The sequence below is a fragment of the Bubalus bubalis genome, chromosome 4, assembly GCF_019923935.1.
Source record: "Bubalus bubalis isolate 160015118507 breed Murrah chromosome 4, NDDB_SH_1, whole genome shotgun sequence".
Classification (NCBI taxonomy): Eukaryota; Metazoa; Chordata; class Mammalia; order Artiodactyla; family Bovidae; genus Bubalus; species Bubalus bubalis.
The window spans coordinates 12,689,971-12,712,439 of NC_059160.1; the positions used below are offsets into that span (position 1 = coordinate 12,689,971).

Genomic DNA, 22,469 nt, shown 5'->3' on the forward strand with positions numbered 1-22,469 from the left:
TTTAATTTTAAAAAGAAATAGAGGAGTCTCTCTGACCTTTAGAATCAGAACATACTAGGGAGAGCGAATTATTTAGATTCTAATTATAATATTTTTCTGTAATTGCGTTGATGTATATTACAACACTTCATTTAAGTAATCTATTTGAAAAATGGCTGGTGCTCCCAGCTTAGCATGTTAGAATTAGCTGTGAGTAAAATTGCTAATGCAGAGATAAGTACATGTCAGTTTTAAGACTCAATTTGACGAAGATTGTGTTGGATGTGTTTTTGTACTGTATAAGAATTTAATGGAATACTGTAATCACAAGTCATACTGATTTTTGTGCATTTTCTGATATGACTTAAGTCATGATTCCAATTCTGGACTGAACGCTGGTTGATCAGATAATATTGTTCTATCACCAAATATTCAGTGTGATCAGACTTACTTGATATATTACATTGTTTACTATTACTCTTTTAAAAATTAAGCACCTTATCTTTTTTATGTTTGTAATTGTATTGGCTGGCTGTGATCTTAATGCTAGTCTCAAATTAGTTCCTGATAAGTTCTCCATGTGGGCAATACAGAATTAGTACTTAAACTCTCTGCAGCTCAATTGCCTGGACTAGAATCCCAAATCTGCTGCTGACTCACTGTGTGAGTTTGGGCAGGTTACCTAACTTCTCTGTTCTTCAGATTCTTTATCTTCACTGGGGGATAATAGTTTATCTGCCTCATAGTGTTGTGAGATTTTAACTAATTTAAATAATTTAAAATAGTGTCTGGTCCATGGTAAGCTCTCAACATTAGTTTTTACTATTATTATATAATTATTTTTATTTCAAGATGAGGTCTCCCGAAGACGAAAAGTTACCAACAGGTCAGACGCATTTAACATGCAAATGAGACAACGGAAAGGAACTCTCTCTGTTAACTTTGTAAGTGTTCTGAGATGTGTTAGGAGGGAAAGGATTTATTTTTATTTTAGTTTTGCTTTTTTACCTTGCTGTGTCTGGTGTGTCGTTTAGTTAGTTCATTTAGTCCAAAGACGTAGTGCATCTGAAGCTTCAGCTTTGGTGTATATCACATTAACCTTGCTTTGTGGCATACACACAGACGGTTCCTGAGTCATATACCTAGTGAATGAGTGAGTGAGAGGATGACTCTGTCAACCCTTAGCTGTATTAGACAGTGCTCTGTCCTGAGCCCTCTACCAGTGAAGAGCATTTGTGTGTAGGAAAAGTGACGTGGTATATTTTATTTATAGAAATTGACATTCAAGTACCCTAGATTTGTAGTGGTCGTTTACTCCGATACCTTGATACACTTTTATTAACTTGCTTGTAGCAGCTCTGAGGAAATTCAGGAAGCTTTATGCAAAGCTGTTTATATACTGTTATTTAAAATAAGTATTCAGGACTTATGTTTATTTTTTAGTGTACAGTATTTTGTTTCAATTAAGGCATTCCTGGTAAAGATTTAATACTGCTTTTTAATAAACTTATTAATAAACTTTCATGCTACTTTATTTTGTTGTTAACAGGTTGATCTGTATGTTTGTATGTTCTGTGGTCGGGGAAACAATGAGGATAAGCTGCTGCTGTGTGACGGGTGTGATGACAGCTACCATACGTTCTGCTTAATTCCCCCACTGCCTGATGTGCCCAAGGGCGACTGGAGGTGTCCTAAGTGTGTGGCCGAGGTACACACCCAACCTTACCTTTTAAAGGGAACAAAAACATACATACGGGTGTACAGTCAACACTTCCCATGAAGCTGCTTCTCCTCTGTCTTTGTTTTTCAGAGCTTGAAATTGCTAGGCTTTTTAAAAGAGTGATAGTGACTGGAAATGTAACAGTTCTGTTTTTTATTTTATTTTATTTTCAGTTCTGTTTTTTAAAGTGTCTTTTTCTGACTGTGGTTTGGTAACTCTGTTTATTGCTGCAGATGAATGAGACTTTTGCTAGACTATTCATATTCCAGGAAAACAGTAAAAGTGGAGAAAATCCGTAGGTTATTTTTTATTTAATTTAAAAAAAAAGTCAAAATCAGATATGAAGCTCTAGAACTTAGGATCTATGCATCCAGTTTTCATGCTGCCACATAAACTGGTGGTATCTATTAACTTGTTTAAATTTTGGCTTGATTGTACTAAATTTGTTATTGAAAGATTATAGTAATGCCACTGTCGTGAAATGCCTGGTGTGTTTATTTTAACAAAATATGATAGAATGTTGAAAGCAAAGAGTTGGCTGGGTGTGTTTAGATACATTGAAAGCATATGTTTATGATCTTTTAATTATTTTTTATTATTTTCAACATTAGGCGATTCAGAAGCAGTTCTGTTCTAAGTCTTTATGTTAAGAAATTGGTCGTGATGATTGGTAGTAGGAAAAAAAACATTCTTCTTTCTGGGTGTCCTAGCAACCCGGTGACTGTCCCTTTCTCCATTACCTTTCCTCCCTCCCTGAACGTTTGTTTTTTCCACCAAGGATGATAGACATCTCTGGGCTTGATTCCAGGTTGGTAGCCCTCCAGGTGTGTGTCTTGATGCCAGAGCTTAATGCCAGCTCCAAGCCTGAAGCTGTCTCATGACCACCTTCCTCTGGAAGGCATGAAAATGCAATTGAGGTTTCAGAACATTATTTCCTGGTTCCGCACTGAAAGTAATTAATAGGTGTTTTGTGGTCTAGAGTTGACTGGATTTGTTTCACCTTGGAAAATGATCAAAGAAGGTCATACCTGAGAGCCTTATACTTTCTTCAGTTTAAGTAAGTTAATCTTAGATATTTTTTTCTTTCCAGGAATGTAATAAACCTAGAGAAGCTTTTGGATTTGAACAAGCCGTACGAGAGTATACACTTCAGAGCTTTGGAGAGATGGCAGATAATTTTAAGTCTGACTATTTCAATATGCCAGTCCATGTGAGTATTTAGGTCACTTTGGGAAAGTATGAAAGATTTATCTGAGTCCAAAGCTTTTGTTTTGCTTTTTAAAAGCTTCCGTTATTTTGTGAAAAACAGAATTGACATGAAAAAGATGATAGAACACCGGATCTGAGGATCAGGGGCCCGGGGTCTGCTTCTGTTCCTTCAACTTTCTTGTGGCAGTGTGCACTCTCCTGTTGAGAAATTGGCTTCTGTCTTTCCCTTGTTTGTGGACCCTCTGAGCACAGTCCTTTTCACACAAGCATGAAAGATGTGGCAGTTGCTGCTTTTATTTAGCTATTTGTACTATGAGGTTTGCTGCTTTTCCTGGGGCTTCTTGGGCTTTTAAAAATTTCCATCAAAATAATTTTCTAAAGCTATTAAAATTCAGCCTTGATTTTTGTATTTCCTTTTTCTTCATTGTGTCTTGGGTCATCTTTATCCTTCTTAGTTGGAAAGCAGCTTGCAGAAGAAAGCAGTTCAAGTTCATTGTGTTTTTTTTTGTTTGTTTGTTAATGTTCATTGTGTTTTTCGTCTAAGTCGTCTTTAGCTTTTCCCCATCCTCAATGAGAAAAGCCAAGACGGCAGTCTTTTCAACTCTGAGAATTGAGAAGGTTTCTGTTTTTTCATGGGTTTTGTTCAGTTGACCTGCGTGTTATGTTATAATGGGTTATGATTGTAGTGAGTTTGTAATCGGTCATCTCTCTTTTCCATGTGTAGATGGTCCCCACAGAACTGGTAGAAAAGGAATTCTGGCGGCTGGTGAGCAGCATTGAAGAGGACGTTATTGTAGAGTATGGAGCTGACATCTCCTCAAAAGACTTTGGGAGTGGATTTCCTGTGAAGGATGGCCGCAGAAAGATGCTGCCGGAAGAAGAGGTGCAGAGCATGTAGTAGTATCCATACTTCTTACCTGTGGCCAACCCAGCCTTTGCTAGTAGAAAATGGCCTTTCTTTAATCTTAGGGACCACATCTGTTTAAAACACTAAATATGTAGAATTTGGACATTACAAATAATCTTCTGTTTTGAAAACAATAAATTCAAAGTAACTTTAAAAATCATTTAACTTTTCATTTTAAAACCAGTTTAATTAATTTAGAACTTCAGTTCAGTCACTCAGTCGTGTCCGACTCTTTGCGACCCCATGAAACTTAATTCCAGTTAAAAGATTTTGCGTAGCTCTCTCTGTTTGGAAATGTAGAAAATGACTTTAGAAAAAAAATACTACATTTCAGTGGTAGGTCCACAATTACATTTCCTTCAAAATCTGGGCAGATAGGTTTTCAAATATGCATTTAAATTGTAACAGATGATCTTTATGTGTAAAGCTAAAGTAAGATGATCATTTATTTCTTTTTCTCTTACTTTGGTCTTTGTCACTTTCTTTTCCTTTATATTTGGCAATAGTTGAGAATTCTATTTCCTGTTTTCTTACACATGGTAAGAAAAAAAAAGGTACATAGTGGAGAAGAATACGTAATTTAAAATATGGCCCCTCTAGGTCTCTTGTTACCATTGGCATGGTGTATCTCTTTCCATTGTTTTACCTTGAAGCTGTTTGTATTTTGGAATCTGACCTGTGTCTCTATAGGCAGCATATGTTTGAATCTTTCTTTTTAAAAATCTAGTGTGAAGGTTGACTTTAGTTGGAGTGTTCAGTACATTTAAACTTAATGTGGTTGATTTATATCTGCCGTCTTGCTGCTTTCTCTGTCTCCTGCATTTTTGCTCCTCTCTCTCTCATTGCCTTCTTTTGGTGTTCAAGAGGTATTCATCATACCATTTTAATTGGCCTGAAATTTTTTGGGGGGAGATATGTATTTTGAGTTATTTAGTGGTTCTCTAAGAATTACAGTATATAGCTTTAAAAAAAAAAACAGCTTCATCAATAGTGTCTGTCTTTAACTGATCACATTCTACTTCATTTCAATATTGACTTCTGGTAAATTAGAAACTTGGAAACTGTTTTTTCATTTGCTTTTCTCTTTTGTGTGTTGTATGTTGTATCTGCATATTGTATAATACACCAACATGGCAGTATAGTATTGCTTTAAACCATCTTATGGTCTTTAAAACAATTCAGAAGAAAGAATTTTACAGTCTTTTACATCATTACGCATATATACCCTTTCTGGTACTCTTTCTCTCATTCCTGTGGGTCCAGGATACTTTTTATTTGAGCCTCTTGGACTGTTTCTATTTGTAGTGCAGGTCTGCTAGCAATGAATTCTTGTCTTTGCTTATGTGAGAATGTCTTTATTTAGCCTTCTTTTAGTTTCTTAAGACTAAATACTTCTCAATTTTTTTGCCTTTGATTGTGTTCTAGTTTCTTGAAATGGTTGTTCTGATAATCTTGTTCAGTTCTATCCTTGTTTTCTGTGGAGGGAACTGCCCAACCTCCCCACATCACCATTTCCGAAAGTTCTTCATGATTAGAAGTCTCCTTCCTACCCAGGTCTCTAGTTAGACAGAGGACCCTGTTTCATCTTCTCTTGTATCCTTCCCTATGTAGTATGTCTCTGTGAGCAGGTAAGCATCATGCCTACAGAATCATGTTCTAAAACAGGAATGGGAATGTGCGTGCTCACACCGTTCCAACCCTGGCTTCCCTTGTTTGAGTCCCGTCTTGCCCTGACCAGTCCGTTGTAACTCCTTACAGTATCACTGACCCAGTTTATTCATGGTACCGTCTCACTCTTTATCATGCCAAGTGTCCAGTCAGAAATATCTAACTACTTAATATGTGCTGAATGGGGTTTTCGTTTTTTGTTTTGTTTTATGATCTAAAGCTGTCTTTTGGCTGTCTTCTTATTTTAGCCTTATTATTGATTTTTTCCCTCCTGTCATAGTAGAGCACAGGTTAAGATAATCACATTAGGAAAATGTTCATAGATTCTCTCATTCACAGATTCTGTCTTCAGCTTTGTCACTGGTTATTTAACCTCTTTACTTTGAGGGTTTTAATCTCTGTATTATAGAAACTTTCACATGATTAAAAGTTAACATAATAATGAATTTCTCTCCCTTCCTCCCTGGCATCCAGGTTCAACCATTACCAGCCTTCTAATAGAAGGCAGTCAGATGCTCTTGTTTCTGCATTCAGACTTCTGCAGTATCACATCACATATCCTGGAAAACTCAACTACACTCTTGGAAGAATGACAGTGAAAAAGGCAGATAGCATCTTAGGGTTGTTATGAAAGTAGTTCGATTTTGTGGGTCTCCTGGATTCCTTATACTCCACTTGGGTTCCTTAGGCCCCTTTGAGAACTGCCTGCCACAAGGATGATAGCATTTTAAGTCTCTGCCACATACGGCTTCAGAAGTGGGTGTTTGAAACTCATGTCCAGAGCTTATATCCAGTTAGAAACCTCTGAAGACTCAGCACCTTTCCTTTTTCACTGTGGCTGTGCTTTCTTTTTTTTTTTTTTGGAAATTGCAATTTCTTTTTTCTCTTGAACTCATTTATGAAACAAAAAAATTTGTTGTTGTTGTTAATGGATGTGTTTGTAGTGTGATTGCCCAGGATTCTTGCCTGTAAAGTCCCATGGACAAAGGAGCCTGGTGGGCTACAGTCCACGGAGTCACAAAGAGTTGGACATTACTGAGCACATAGTTGGGGTTGGGGGTGCTGACTTTCTGCACCATCTTGGTCTTCACCGTTGGCCACAGATTCAGGATCCTATTCCGTTTTGTCCTCACAGTATCTTGGCACCACAAATACATTGATAAACATTTTGGTAAGTTATGCTACCAGGGATAAAGTAGAAATACAATACCAACCTATTAAAATGAATCTCACAGTATTTTACTGGTAAACTGTGGGGGTGGGTGGGGAGTAATAATAAGCCTTATATGCGTAGAGTAATCCAGAGATAGCTGAAATAACTAAAGGGAAATGTAAATATCACTTAGGAGATAGGATTAAATATTTAGGAATATGAGTTACACGTAGAGAGCAAGGAGTACAGATTCTGTGGATTAGATGATTGTGACTTAACACAATTTTTACTTTTGTTTTTAAAGACTCTCTTGAGATACCTGTTGGGCTCTTGTCATTTCTGTTCTCATTTACACTGTTCTCCTTCTGTAGGAATATGCGCTTTCTGGTTGGAACTTGAATAACATGCCTGTGCTAGAGCAGTCTGTTCTTGCACACATCAACGTGGACATCTCTGGCATGAAGGTGCCGTGGCTCTATGTGGGGATGTGCTTCTCCTCCTTTTGCTGGCACATTGAAGATCACTGGAGTTATTCCATCAACTACCTGCACTGGTATGCACAGTTTTTGTTAACAGCATGCACACTTGGTGACCTTTCTAAAGGTGTGATAAAATTAGGTGATGTGTTGGGGAGAACTGACTTTAAAGTGTGTCCTACCCAAAGTAGGATAAGGTACTGGGTAGGGGTCTCAGGGTACAGTGTCTCTGACACTTCCACTCTTAACATGTGTGCAGCCAAGCCCCAGGTTTTAGACCAGGTGATTCTTAGTATTCAGTGTACAGGGAACATTTCTTTGATTTAACTTTTGATATGCAAGGCAGGATATTTAAAGTTTATATAGTCAAGATCTGACTAACCTTCAGTATTTGAAATTAAATGCCTATGTTACATGTGTATTAGTTAAGGTTTTTTGTTGGTTTTTGTTTTTATTTGACCCACAGCTTTTATTTACTTACCCAGTTCCTTGTCCAGTATTCCGATCTTAACCAAATAGTATTTTTCTTTCCATTTGAAAGATACTGCTCAGGTCAGCGGAGAAGGCAATGGCACCCCACTCCAGTACTCTTGCCTAGAAAATCCCATGGATGGAGGAGCCTGGTAGGCTGCAGTCCATGGGGTCGCTAGGAGTCGGACACGACTGTACGACTTCACTTTCACTTTTCACTTTCATGCACTGGAGAAGGAAATGGCAACCCACTCCAGTGTTCTTGCCTGGAGAATCCCAGGGACGGGGGAGCCTGGTGGGCTGCCGTTGATGGGGTCGCACAGAGTCGGACACGACTGAAGTGACTTAGCTTAGCTCAGATCAGACTGTGCAAACTAATGGTTTTCTTTCTTTCATCCCTGTGCTTTGCAATATGATAGCTTCTAGCCACGTGTGGTTGTTTAAAATTAAAAGTTTACTTCAGCATTTGCATTAACCACATTTTAAGTGCTTACTTGTCAATTGTGACTGGTGACCCTTGTATTGGCCAGCATAGATATAGAACATTTTCAGTCATTGCTGTAAGTTTCTATTAGAGACAGCACTGTGAATTGTATTATGATTAAGTTATTCTGTAGATTGCATGACTAATTAAATCAATTTCCTTGAACTTCAATTTAGTATTATAAGTAAACTCTAGTCCACTGAAGTCTGGTGTGTTAGTGATGCCAAGTGTTTAGTCCATAGGATTCATAGATAGAACTCAGGATTTCAACAATTTGTAAGATTCATAAGTATTATTCAGGATTTCAACAATGTCTCTCCTTGGCTTATTTCCTTGGATAGTAATGTTGAAGTTCTATAGACATATTCTATAGGGCATTGACTTTTACTTTGATCATGGTGGGGATAATTGGAATGTCCAGTGGACCTGTGAATCAGGCAGTATGTCAGTATCCTTTGGTACAATGCTTGCTTTTCCTATACCATCTTTCCTGTTGGAAGATGCTGTTTACTGCTCTACCTTAAAGAGTTCATTCGACTTGCCTTTCCATAGTGAAAACTACATACCCACCTGTCCGTATACACTTGCCTTACCTCCTGTTGTGAATAGTAGCACAGGTTTTTGAAATGGTTGCTAGGATTCAGGGCCCATTATCTATGGCCACAGAGCAAGACAAAGTTAATTACAGTTTAGTGGATTTGAGTCCAAGACCCTGGCCTCATGGGCACTGTGCTCTGCCTGGATAAACTGTTACTTCTTTGCTAGGGGAGAGCCAAAGACATGGTATGGCGTGCCGTCTCATGCTGCGGAGCAGCTGGAGGAGGTAATGAGGGAGCTAGCCCCTGAGCTGTTTGAGTCCCAGCCTGACCTCCTGCATCAGTTAGTCACCATCATGAACCCCAACGTACTGATGGAGCACGGGGTACCGGTGAGTCTTTTTGCATCTCCCTTCAGTATTTTAAAGTTAACGTATATCATAATACATGCTTGGTTTTATAATAGGGAATAAAATCGTGTCCTCTTCTAGCCAAATTAGAATTTATACTCCAAAGGGAACAACATTTATTTTATTAAGAATGGGTTGTTATGAAAAGTGAATCATACCTTTATGTACAGCAGCCTGTTAGAATAATCTTGTTTTCAGTATATCTTGGTTTTAGTAAACATCTTATTTTCTTTATTATCCCCATTTAATCAAAGTAGAAGTGTATTAAGTGGTAGTTCTAATAACTGATCCTTATCTTTGTGGAGATCATATTTCCATCTTTCATATGAAGATTTTATAGCCTTTTTTTGCATGAGATAATGAAGTAAAAATACACAATGAACACCTTTTCTACTTTTAAGTCTAGTTTTGAAAATGATTATTACATTTAAATTGTGCTAATATTTGATAAAATATAAATTCAGTGTTTGCTTCATATAGTCAAATAGTTATAACCTTAATGAGAAAGGAGATCGGGCGATAGTAATGTTATCTTGTCTTTAAAGAGTTAATTTGTACAAAATCTTGGACTTTTCAAAAGACATAGTATTATCATAAAACCAGGAGATTCAGGAAAACTGATTTGAGGCTCTCTGTATGACATAGGAGCTAATCAGTTAGTTTCCAAAAAAAAATTATGCAAAAACAGTGAAATTCATCCTTTCCCACTATGTACACCATAGGAATAAAGGGATAAAAGAAAAATTCTCTTAATTGTAAAACTGTCATCAAGTTAGGAAACTAGTAGCTCAGTGAGAGGAATGTTTTCTCCTTGAAAATTTCTTTGGGCTGTGAATTCTTGTCATGAATTATTTTAATTTATCAGTGACATAATATTATAAGAAGGTGAAACTGACAGCTTCTTCAACCCTGATGTTATTTTTTGGTATGTGTAGCTTAATAGTTTATTGTTGTCAAGTTTAAAAAACGCTTTTGAAACTGGTGAAATGTTTCCTTTTTCTGTTGTTTTCATATTGTTTTCTTCTGCTTTCGTATCCTGTTTCTGACTTGCGTTTAGGTGTACAGGACCAATCAGTGTGCTGGCGAGTTTGTGGTGACATTCCCTCGGGCCTATCACTCTGGGTTTAACCAAGGCTACAACTTCGCCGAGGCCGTGAACTTCTGCACTGCTGACTGGGTCTGTTCTATAGCAAGTGGCTGTTGTACGTCTACTAACACCCCTGGAGATGCATTGTAATTGCTGTGTTTGCTTAGCTGGGAGGGGAGGGTTTATGAGTATTCAGTGGGGATTGGGATGTCTGCTGCAGTTTAGAAAGTTCCAGGTAGTTTTTATTTGGAAGGTTTTGTAGTTCTTCTCATTTGTTACTTTCTCATTTTCTTTGAATTTTAAATGAGCAGTTGATGTTTTCTGAATCTTCTCTGAGAGAACGTAATTCCTCTAGTCTCTGGTTTCTCTGAGCACTTTTTGGATTTTATAAAGGTAACCAGATCTTTTTTGGAAATTAATTGTACCATATCAAATAGCTAGCTCTGATTTTTATATTAAAATATCCAGTTCTGATTTTTATCTTAAAACATACCTTTATTATTTTCTTTCTGATAGACAATTAGTTGATTTTATTCTTCCTGCCATGTTTTCTATATTCTTTTTAAAAAGATTATTTTAAAGGGTAGCCATGATACTGAGATCTCTATGGGCTACACTGTTGTGTAGATGATGTTGCCATTGATTGCTATTTTGCTTGTAAATGAAGTCGATATAAAAAAGTAATTAGTCGTTTTTACATCTTATTGGTGGGGATGTAAAACTGCAAACTTGTAATACACTATATGACTTTATTTTTCCTTTAGTGAGACTGTTCTGTTGTTTTGTCACCTCTCCTGACATTTTGGGGAATTTTTTTTTTTTTTAGTAATATTGGATCTTAGGTTTTCTATGGGCATCTTAGTTTGTTAAACTTCATAATTGGGCTTCCCTGGTGGCTTAGTCACTAAAGAATCTGCCTGCAGTGGAGGAGACCCAGGTTCAGTCCCTGGGTTGGGAAGATGCCATGGAGAAGGAAATGGCTACCGGCTCCAGTTTTCTTGCCTGGAAAATACCATGGACAGAGGAGCCTGGTGGGCTAATTAGTCATATTGTTTCCTTAGCTAATGAATGAAATTGAATAATGAACAATCCTACTCGACCTAGTCATTCTAAACTTCTTACTTATTAGAAAGTAGCAAGAGCAAAACAGAGCTTAGGACTTTGTCTTGGACTTGAACTCTATTTCAGAAAACTCAGCTTACATTTATTAAGTGTTTATGATTTACTTGTTCCTTGGCCAGGTAGATATAGTGTGGAAATGCAGGTGATTCAGAGATGAGTTGGAAATGATTCTACCTTTAACATGCTCATTATTACTGCTGTCTAATCTTGGGTAACTTTTTATTTCTCTGGTCCTAAATTCTTTTTTACCTCCTATGTAAAAATGCTGAGATTCACTTAATGACCTCAGACAAGTGAGGTAATATATGTGAAAGCCCTTGATACTCCTTAGGAGAAGAGTGTGATATAATTGAAAAGTAAAAGCAGCTTTATATCTGGAATAAAGTGATGGTACAAATTTTTATAAGCTACAGTGGACAATCAGTTCTATTTTATGTGGCTTCCTTGTGATAATTAAAAACTGCAAATCCTACGGTTTTGTTTTTCTTCTTCTTCTTGCTTTAAGGCTGTGAAATGTTTACATATCTGAGAATTAAGAAAGAATTGTATATTGTTGGTGGACAAGATAAATGCTAAACATAAGCTCAACTTTTTTTTTTTTTTTTAATGTAAGCTCAAAAAAAAGCGTAAGCTAAACATGTATTTTCTTAGGAAAGATTGTTTGTTTGGAAGAGTGGGGAAATAGTGCTTGATTCAGAGAGAGTACTGTGCTCTGGCGCTCTGATGCTTGTGATTCCCCTCTGCTTCCTCAAAATGGAGGCGAGCTCCAAAAAGTTCTTAGAGGTTGACTTTATTTTTTCTCTGAGGTTACAGTTTTCAGATACAAACAAAAACTTTAGCCATCCAAGTTTTTCCACTTGAGTAAAGGAAAGAAATTGGAGAGAGAGAGAGAGAGTTTGTGTAGTGTAGCTAGTATCAGTTTTATTTGAAGCGTGTTAGATTTTCAGAAGTTATCTTAGTGTATCTGTTGGCTTATGAAAAGTGATCATTTAGTTATTTATTTCGCGTAGGAAAATTAAAGTACATGATTAAAATTAAAGTACATGCAATCTCATGATTACACTTTGAATTTTTTCTAGGCCAGACTGGTAGTTTTAAAATAATTTTTAGATAACATGTAAATAGTCCTTATAAAAAATAGTCCATGTGAACTGTTTAGTGCTTTTTCCTTCCCTTCCCTTCCATTTTCCCTCCTTTGTAGTAGCATCTGGTTTTTTTGTTTTGTTTTGTGGAAACATCAATGTTGAATATGTCCAGTTATATCTTTATAGCTTGGTAATTTTTTTCCTTTTCTTGTAAGAGCAGTCCCATGTGACTGGTGTAAAAGAGTTCTGCCTCATTTATGTGTCAAGAAACTCATGCTTGAGGTGCATAACTGTGTAATGAGTGGAAATCAGCTGCTTAGGCTAGAAGCTCAGCATCGTGAATTAGGGGGATTTTCTTTGGGAAGGCCTTCATGAAATTCTTGCTGGGCGATAAAGTTCTAATATTTACAGTTACCTCTTATATTCAAATGGACGTTCTTGTTCTGTGTTGTTTATAAGAAAAAAAGAGGATTTGGGGTAAGCAGTGGTTCTGTTCTGGAATGTGTTATAAGCAAGTACTTTAATTTGAGAATCTTGTCTTTTTTTCAGCTGCCCATTGGACGTCAGTGTGTGAGTCACTACCGCCGGCTGAGGCGCCATTGTGTCTTCTCACATGAGGAGCTCATCTTCAAGATGGCAGCAGATCCGGAATGCTTAGACGTGGGGTTGGCTGCCATGGTGTGCAAGGAGTTGACACTCCTGACTGAGGAGGAGACACGGTTAAGAGAGTCTGTGATGCAGATGGTGAGTTTGCTGATTATAGTGCTCACGAAATACACTAAAAATTGAACCTATGGTGGAAAGAATCCATTTTCATCTTCAATCCCTCTAGAAGTTGAACACAGAAATTGCTAATTTGGAGATTTCATACCTTTGTTTCTGCCATTTTGGTTTAAGTTGAAGTTTTAGGAATCTTGATGTCAGCATCTCTCGATTTTTAAAAATGCAGTCCTGTCAGGTAGAATTTATTAGGTATATATTTATTTTTAAAATTTTCCTATGTATAGTGTTTCTTTAGGTGAGAAAGATCAAGTTCTTCTCTCAGCTTTGTAATTAAACAAAAGTTGTGTTTCTGGTGATTGCAGATTGTCTGAGTTAATCAATTTTTCTTTCCCTCCAATCTAAGTTTTTAGTGAATATAAGAGGCACTGAATAACCCAGTGCTGGGATTTTGAATGCTTCAAATAAACTAAATATCATATTGAAATGGAAACTAAATGAGAAAATATATATCTTCAGCCTGTCTTAGCCCATTTTCCCTAACCCTCCCTATGTAGCTAGCCTCACTGGGTGTGTACCATGCTCCCTCCTTCTCTGCATAGCCCACTTTATTTCCCATGATACACAATTCCTTGTGGGACCTTGGTTCCTGGACCAGGGATCGAATCCGTGTTCCCTGTATTGGTAGGCGGATTCTTAACCACTAGATCACTATGGAGGTCCCTTAGTGGAATTCTTTACTGTAAAACTTACCTGATCCTTTAATATGCTGGTGTTTGTTAATTTCCAGTTGGAAGAGGTATGATGCATAGCATTTATCTCCCCCCTAAATTTCCTTGTTTTTTTGTGGAATACCTTCTAGGGTTAGTGGTCCTTAGAGTATGCTTTGGGAAGAGGTGTAGAATTTCTTAAAGCAGCCAGGACTTAGTCAGTTGATGTATTAGCATTCCCTGTTTGCCAGCTGTTAATGTAAGAAACACTTGAAATGCATTTTGGAACCATTTTTGTATTAAAGTAACTTTTAAAGAAAATACGAAGTGCTTCTATGAGAAAATGAAAAGATAAGAGTTCAGCCAGGAGATACCTAGATAAGAAGAAAATATTGAAGGAATTAGGTTGTGTCTGCCAGTGAATAAACTATTAGATCACTACCTTGTTTAAGTGGAGGAAGAAAAGAAGATTGCTCTCATATAGTGGAATTGGCTTGTAAATACTGTGCTCAGGTAAGTAGAAACTGTGAAGGGGACCCCCTTATTTATCAAATGGAAGCCTTTGTAAAATGTGCTTCAGGTGCCCCTACTTTCTTAAAGTGGCATACCGAATTTGATAAGCTTTCTTTTTTCCCAGTTTTAATATTTTTTTAGATTAAAGTCTAGTTGATTTATAGTGTTTTAATTTCTGCTGTACAGCAGAGTAATTCAGTCACATACACATTCTTAATGTTCTTTTCCATTATGGTTTATCATAGGATATTGAATATAGTTTTCTGTGATACATATAATAGGGCTTTGTTGTTTATATGCGAAAGATTAGCTTTCTTTTTGATGCCTTGTTGAAATAGATTATACTTTGATTTTCATAGTTTAAGTAATTTTACATCTTTCTATCCTTGCATGTGTTTATACCTATCAGTGTTACTTTCAGAATACTAAAATTTTTAGTTCAAGGGTATATTGTCCCTGGGGACAGTACTTTTTGATTTATCTTTTTCTTATGTTAAATAGAAAACAAAACCACATAAAACATATAGAACTTCATGAATTATTCTGTGGCAACCTTTGTTGTCATCACCATATGGTCAAGAAATAGAACTTTATCAGCTAGCCAGTATTTTGTAATAACTACAGGGTATAACCTTTCAAAATTGTATATTAAAAAAGGATTTTAGGGCAAAATATGTTAGAAAAATAATACTAGCAAATAAAAAAGTCTTGGCTTACTGTGCCCAAAAAAACCCTTATCAGCCATCTTCAAAGTACCTCCCAATTACTGCTTCCTTTCCTTCCCTCAACAAATGACTTTTAACCTCTTTGTAGTAAGCATTTCCTGCATTTTAAGAAGTTTTTGTCAGTCACATGTGCATTCTTAGATACTAAGGTTTAGTCTTGCTCATAAAAAATTAGCAATGTTTTTAGAAAATATTTTGAGGATGTGCCATCGTATCTCCCATGTTTATGTCGTCAAGAGTAGGAAAAAGTTAATAACTTTAAGTTCTCTGATGCTTGAAAGACTGGAAAGACTTGATCAGGTGACATCAGTTGTATTTCAGGGTGTCCTGATGTCGGAGGAAGAGGTGTTTGAGCTTGTGCCTGATGATGAGCGACAGTGTTCAGCCTGCAGGACCACCTGTTTCCTCTCTGCTCTCACGTGCTCCTGTAACCCTGAACGGCTTGTGTGTCTCTACCATCCTACTGATCTGTGCCCCTGCCCCATGCAGAAAAAATGTCTTAGGTATGCAGACGTTTCTCGTAAAGCTTCCATTACAGTCTTTTTAAAAATTAATACTCTTGTTCGTAATGCCCTTCCTTGTGTTTGTTCTAGTTACATCTTACCTGTCTGCCTCCTTTCTTGAGGATCAGCCCATTAAAGTTGTACCTAAACTTACTGAATAAAATGAGTTGCTTTATCAAGTTGATGTCACACATTCCTTGCCTTTCTCTGAATTAAAACTCTGTGAGCTGCTTAGGTTTTTCTCTTTATGTGTACCTGGCCATTGTACTTCCCTTAAGGTGATTCTGTTTCAATGTTAATTTATTTTCAAATTATTGTTGGGTTTTGAAAGTTTTTATTTTTGTGTGTGATCTTCTTTTTAGATATCGCTACCCATTGGAGGACCTCCCTTCTCTGCTCTATGGTGTGAAGGTCAGGGCACAGTCCTATGACACGTGGGTCAGTCGTGTTACAGAAGCATTATCTGCCAACTTCAATCACAAGAAAGGTTAAGTTTCTTCCTTTTTTAAGCAGACAGTGAAATGGTTTTCACTTTGAAAGAGATCTTGTTTTGTTTCATGTGTTTTTCCTCCATTAAGGAAAAGTCCTAAGGCTTCATAAGAGATTTGAGACCAATGGGTTGGTTGACTACAGACTTAATTTCCTGTTTGAGAATCTTTTGTTAAGTGATAAAGTTGATATAAAATGAGACAGATTGCTAACAGCAGATATATATTTTGGGGAACCATTGTTATAAGTAGACTCACATTAACAGCTCACTGAGCAATTCTCTCTTCAAGAAAATTAGAGTTACCAAGGGAACATTTCATGCAAAGATGGGCACAATAAAGGACAGAAATGGTATGGGCCTAACAGAAGCAGAAGATATTAAGAGGTGGCAAGAATACATAGAAGAACTATACAAAAAAGATCTTCACGACCCAGATAATCACAATGGTGTCATCACTGACCTAGAGCCAGACATCCTGGAACGCGAAATGAAGTGGGCCTTAGGAAGCATCACTATGAACAAAGCTAGTGGAGTTTTGAAATGGAATTCTAGTTGAGCTATTTCAAATCCTAAAAGATAATGCTGTGAAAGTGCTGCACTCAATATGCCAGCAAATTTGGAAAATTCAGCAGTGGCCACTGGACTTGAAAAGGTCAGGTTTCATTCCAATCCCAAAGAAAGGTAGTGCCAAAGAAGGCTCAAACTACCACACAATTGCACTCATCTCACACGCTAGTAAAGTAATGCTCAATATTCTCCAAACCAGGCTTCAATAGGACGTGAACTGATGTTCACGATAAATCCAGATGTTCAACCTGGATTTAGAAAAGGCAGAGGAACCAGAGATCAAATTGCCAACATCCATTGGATCATCAAAAAAGAGAGTTCCAGAAAAACATCTACTTCGCTTAATTGACTATGCCAAAGCCATTGACTGTGTGGATCACAACAAACTGTGGAAAATTCTTAGAGATGGGAATATCAGACCACCTGACCTGCCTCCTGAGAAATCTGTGTACAGGTCAAGAAGCAACAGTTAAAACTGGATATGGAACAACAGACTGGTTCCAAATCGGGAAAGGAGTACGTCAAGGCTGTATATTGTCACCCTGCTTATTTAACTTATATGCAGAGTATATCATGAGAAACGCTGGACTGGATAAAGCACAAGCTAGAATCAAGATTGCTGGGAGAAACGTCAATAACTGCAGATATGCAGATGACACCACACTTACGGCAAAAAGCAAAGAAGAACTAAAGAGCCTCTTGATGAAAGTGAAAAGAGACTGAAAATGTTGTCTTAAAACTCAGCATTCAGAAAACTAAGATCATGGCATCTGGTCCTGTCACTTCATGGCAAATAGATGGGGAAACAATGGAAACAGTGACAGACTTTATGCTTTTGGGCTCCAAAATCATTGCAGATAGTGACTGTCGTCATGAAATTAAAAGACGCTTGCTCCTTGGAAGAAAAGCTATGACCAACCTAGACAGCATATTAAAAAGCAGAGACATTACCTTGCCAAAAAGGTCCGTCTAGTCAAGGCTACGATTTTTCCAGTAGTCATGTATGGATGTGAGAGTTGGACTATAAAGAAAGCTGAGCACCAAAGAATTGATGCTTTTGAACTGTGGTGTTGGAGAAGACTCTTCAGAGTCCCTTGGACTGCAAGGAGATCAAACCAGTCAAGCCTAAAGGAAATCAGTCCTGAATATTCATTGGAAGGACTGATGCTAAAGCTAAAACTCCAGTGCTTTGGCCATGTGATGCGAAGAGCTGACTCATCTGAAAAGACCCTGATGTTGGGAAGGTTGAGGGCAGGAGGAGAAGGGGACAACAGAGGATGAGATGGTTAGATGGCATCACAGACTCAATGGACATGAGTTTGAGTAAACTCCGGGAGTTGATGATGGACAGAGGCCTAGTGTGCTGCAGTCCATGAAGTCGCAAAGAGTCAGACATGACTGAGTGAACTGAACTGAGAAATTCTCAGAATTAGGAACAAGCCACCTGGTATAAACTTCAGTTGTATTGGCGGGATTTTCACAGCTATGGTGTTTTTGCTAATTGATTGGGGAGTGGCTTTTTATTTTCTGTGGTGATAGTATATGGCTCTCTTTTTACAGATTTGATTGAGTTACGAGTAATGCTGGAGGATGCTGAGGATAGGAAGTACCCAGAGAATGATCTCTTTCGAAAACTTAGGGATGCTGTAAAAGAAGCTGAGACGTGTGCTTCTGTGGCTCAGCTGCTTTTAAGCAAAAAGCAGAAACACAGGTGAGACTGAGAAGAATTCTCTAGTGGTTTTCTGTTTTATTTTGACCAGAGTAATGACAGAGTCTTAATTGTCTGTGAGGCCGTGTTATCCCTCCCCAAGTAATGCTCCAGCTTTGTCTCTTGCTGCTCGTGCTTCTCTTGCTCTGCCTGCACTACCTCCCCTGCTCGTCACCCTCACCGTGCTCCCCCTGCCCTTCACCCTCACCGTGCTCCCCCTGCCCTTCACCCTCACTGTGCTCCCCCTGCTCTTCACCCTCACCATGTCCTCTGCTTAGGGCCTGCATGTTTGCTCTTGGCCCTCCTTGGGGCTGTGTTCCCTGATACCCAGCTGGCTTATTCCCTTGCTTCTTCCAAGTCTTTTTTAGACATCATGTTCTTGGAGAGGCCTTCTCTGACAACCTTATAAAATTGCAGCCTTTTTATTCTTCCTTCCTGCTTTGTTTTTCTCCTGGTAGACGAATCTACTTACTCTCTTATTTCCTCCTCCTTTTCCTACCCCACTGGAAGATAATGCTAGAGTAGAATGTGGGATTTTCATCCTTCTCATTGCTGTGCTTTGAAGCATGCCTGGCACACAGTAGGTGTGTAATAGGTGTTTGTAAACAGATGATACTGCAGGCTGAAGGCAGGTGGCAGCAGAGAGTGACCTGGGTGCAGGGGAGGCTGTTAAGGAGCATGGCAGTATATGCCCTGGATTTCACATAATTCACATGTTTAATTTTCTGTGGCGGTGTTTCATTCTAACACATTCCTTGTGTCTGAATGGTTTTTTCTATAGCAGTTTACATTGGGTTTTTAATTACTTTGTACATTTTTTAATCTTTTGTTTTATGAGAGACCAATCATCAGTCAGGACTCTGCACCTGTCACTGGGTCTCTGACCCTCGCCTCCCCACCTTGGAGAATCTGGCCAAAGCTTAGAGACCCTTTTCTTAGAAAAGTGTACATACAGACATAATCTGGAGTCAGTTTCACAGGGTTTATTATCTCCTAAGCCGGGTTAAAGGCCTTTGTTCTACATCTTCAGTTTCCTGAGATGGAGGATTTAGTTTTATCAGTGAACTTAACATTTTACTGTGAGAATTTATTAAGTGTTTGAGATGTTTAATACTTGTAAGGTTGGAAGAACTGTAATTTAGAGAGTTGAATCTTTGAGCCATTAACTGAAGAGCTAAGAATCTCATTTGAAAATGAAATCCCTCAGACACTTGTATTTTGGGATTTCTTGGGTTAGAATTCTGAAGAGACTAGAAGCCCCCTTAATGCTGGAGTGACTGAATTTTCTTACTTACGTCTCAACATTGTCTGACACCAGGCAGAGCCCAGATGGTGGGAGGACACGGACCAAACTGACAGTGGAAGAGCTGAAGGCCTTTGTCCAGCAGCTCTTCAGTCTTCCATGTGTCATCAGCCAAGCTCGACAAGTAAAGGTGGAGTATCACGTTCTTTCTGGGGTAAAGAGAATAGTGAGTGTGTCTTGATTCGTCTTTTTGTTCTGTATGTTTCTTTTCTCAAATAAGTGCTGCTGTTTAAGGTTTTTCAGTAGGTAGTAAGAACTCTCTTGGTTTCATTCTTAGTCTTTAATTCCTCCTTTAAAATTCTGGAACTAAGGCTAGTTTAGAAATATTTTTTTTCTCTGTTACTTTTAGGCCAGAACCTCCATTTAACGTAGATGTAATTGAAATGCAGAAAACTAGTTAAAGGAATCAATGTATCAGTGAATTACTAGCCCATGAAGTTTTTAAAATGCAGGGCTCTGAAATTACCAGGGCCATCATGGCTTAATGAATATGTAAAATCTCAGAAGTGTCTCTCAGATACATTAATCTGTATAGTTAACTTCTGGTAAGTTGTGGTGTCTTTCTGTGATTTGGCCACGGCTGGGTAACTAAAATGGTTTTTGTCAAGGTTATCGACAGTGCAATCAACGTCAGTTGTATTGTCTGAACCCCCTGCCGTAGGAGTGTTCTGATTATTGACCATGCTTTCCTTCCTGAGAGATTTTCTTTTCTAAACATCTGACACCACACTGTGGTTATCTCAGATTCACGATTCACAGTTCCTTCCTCTTTAGGAAAGCTGTTCATTTTCTCCTCAGCTTGGCTTCTGGGTTTGGAATATATTGGGAGTCTTAGCCCTTTCTTCTCGAGGTCCTGATCTCTTCTTGGTGACATTAAATATCACCTGTATCCAGTTGATGCCCAGCTCTGACTGTCTTTCTTCTTTTCTGCACACTCGTCCATCCAGTTGCAGCCACTCCATTTGCCTGTGGTGGACTGAAAGGCATTTTAGATGAGATGAATCAAAATCCTTAATTGCCTTATTCCCTTATATATCACATTCAGTTTCAAAACTAGTGCTGCTGTTACATTGCCTCTAAAATGTCTCCCAGAGTCGACTGCTAGTCATCGTCTCCGTCACTTAAATTATGCCCGAAACCGTGGGAGTCTGCCCTTAGATAACTGCAGCAGCTCCTTAACTGGTCTGTCTTCTTTTGCTCTTGTTCTGACAGCTCACTTCTCACGCAGTAACCAGAGTGATCATGTGAAACAGAAACCAGGTCACGTCACTTGCCCGTGGATAGGATCCTCGTGGCTCCCCAGAGCCGTCAGAGTGAATGCGAAGTGATGGTCATTAATCTGCATGGCGCTGTGTAATCGGACCTCTGCTCATTCTTTAACCATGTTTCTCCTGTGTCCACTTTGCTCTCCATCATCCACTTTGGACCAAGACACAAGCTCATTCCTCTTTAAAAGCTTTTGCAGTTACTATTTGCCCTTCCTGAACTAGTCTTCCTCCTGTACCTCCTCACTGTAGTTTTGGTTGTGATCATCATTGTGAAGTAATATGCTCCCCTGTGCCACCTCATCACCTCTGATCACTTTTGTATTGAATTGCCCTGTTTTACTTTCATAGCACTGAAGACTAACTGAAGCATTATATTCATGTCTTCAGTGTCTGGCCACTTACATTAAAACATGTGTTCCTTGAGGACAAGGATGTTGTATTTTTTGTTTAATGCTGTGTGCCTAGACTAGTGCCTGCATCTAACTCAGCAGTCATGAAATATTTTTGAGTGACCAGTTCAGTTGCTTAGTCATGTCTGACTCTTTATGACCCCATGGACGGCAGCACGCCAGGCCTCCCTGTCCATCACCAACTCCCAGGGTTTACTCAAACTCATGTCCATTGAGTCGGTGACACCATCCAACCATCTCATCCTCTGTCGTCCCCTTTTCCTCCCACCTTCAGTCTTTCCCAGCATCAGGGTCTTTTCAGATGAGTCAGCTCTTCACATCATATGGCCAAAGTATTGGAGTTTCTGCTTCAACATCAGTCCTAATGAATATTCAGGACTGATCTCTTCTAGAATGGACTGGTTGGATCTCCCTGCAGTCCAAGGAACTCTGAAGAGTCTTCTCCAACACCACAGTTCAAAAGCATCAATTCTTTCTGTATAGTCCAACTCTCACATTCATATATGACTACTGGAAAAATGGTAGCCTTGACTAGACGGACCTTTGTTGGCAAAGTAATGTCTCTGCTGTTTAATATACTCTCTAGGTTGGTCATAACTTTCCTTCCAAGGAGTAAGTGTCTTTCAATCTCATGGCTGCAGTCACCGTCTGCAGTGATTTTGGGGCCAAAAAAATAAAGTGACTTAATCATATTGAAAAGGGGTGTGTAAGTAATTACAGAGAAGCATATTTATGTCTTTATCATATGTCTGTTTGGTGCTATGATGATGAGATTATTAAATAGTCTAGAATTTGGTAGTTTGCCAGAACCATATGTATTCTGTAGTCATTTTGTATCTTCTAAGTTTGTTCTTTATTCCTTTGACCTTTTCAGAATTTGCTTGATGACGTGGAGGAGTTTCATGAGCGTGCTCAGGAGGCCATGATGGACGAGACCCCAGACTCGTCCAAACTCCAGATGTTGATCGATATGGGCTCCAGTCTATATGTGGAGCTCCCAGAGTTAGCTCGACTAAAGCAAGAGCTGCAGCAAGCTCGCTGGTTGGATGAAGTAAGACTGACGCTGTCGGACCCTCAGCAGGTCACCTTGGATGTCATGAAGAAGTTGATAGACTCTGGGGTCGGCTTGGCACCCCACCATGCTGTGGAGAAAGCGATGGCCGAGCTTCAGGAGCTCCTCACAGTCTCTGAGCGATGGGAAGAGAAGGCCAAGGTCTGCCTACAGGCAAGGTGAACACACATCTA

General features: G+C 38.6%; 1 protein-coding gene across 3 annotated transcripts in view; it reads left to right on the forward strand.

Moving 5' to 3' along the window:
• The window catches only part of KDM5A (lysine demethylase 5A), a 65,298-nt gene that overhangs the window by 13,229 nt on the left and 29,600 nt on the right, over positions 1-22,469 (forward strand). For all 3 annotated transcript variants that reach the window (XM_025283007.2, XM_044940960.1, XM_006069044.4), the window contains exons 7-19: positions 832-923; positions 1,529-1,687; positions 2,790-2,909; positions 3,633-3,791; positions 7,008-7,189; positions 8,833-8,995; positions 10,071-10,190; positions 12,857-13,051; positions 15,297-15,478; positions 15,841-15,965; positions 18,096-18,246; positions 19,562-19,676; positions 22,099-22,454. In XM_025283007.2, the coding sequence (XP_025138792.1) occupies positions 832-923; positions 1,529-1,687; positions 2,790-2,909; positions 3,633-3,791; positions 7,008-7,189; positions 8,833-8,995; positions 10,071-10,190; positions 12,857-13,051; positions 15,297-15,478; positions 15,841-15,965; positions 18,096-18,246; positions 19,562-19,676; positions 22,099-22,454 (2,119 nt within the window). The remainder of the gene's footprint in view (positions 1-831; positions 924-1,528; positions 1,688-2,789; positions 2,910-3,632; positions 3,792-7,007; positions 7,190-8,832; positions 8,996-10,070; positions 10,191-12,856; positions 13,052-15,296; positions 15,479-15,840; positions 15,966-18,095; positions 18,247-19,561; positions 19,677-22,098; positions 22,455-22,469) is intronic.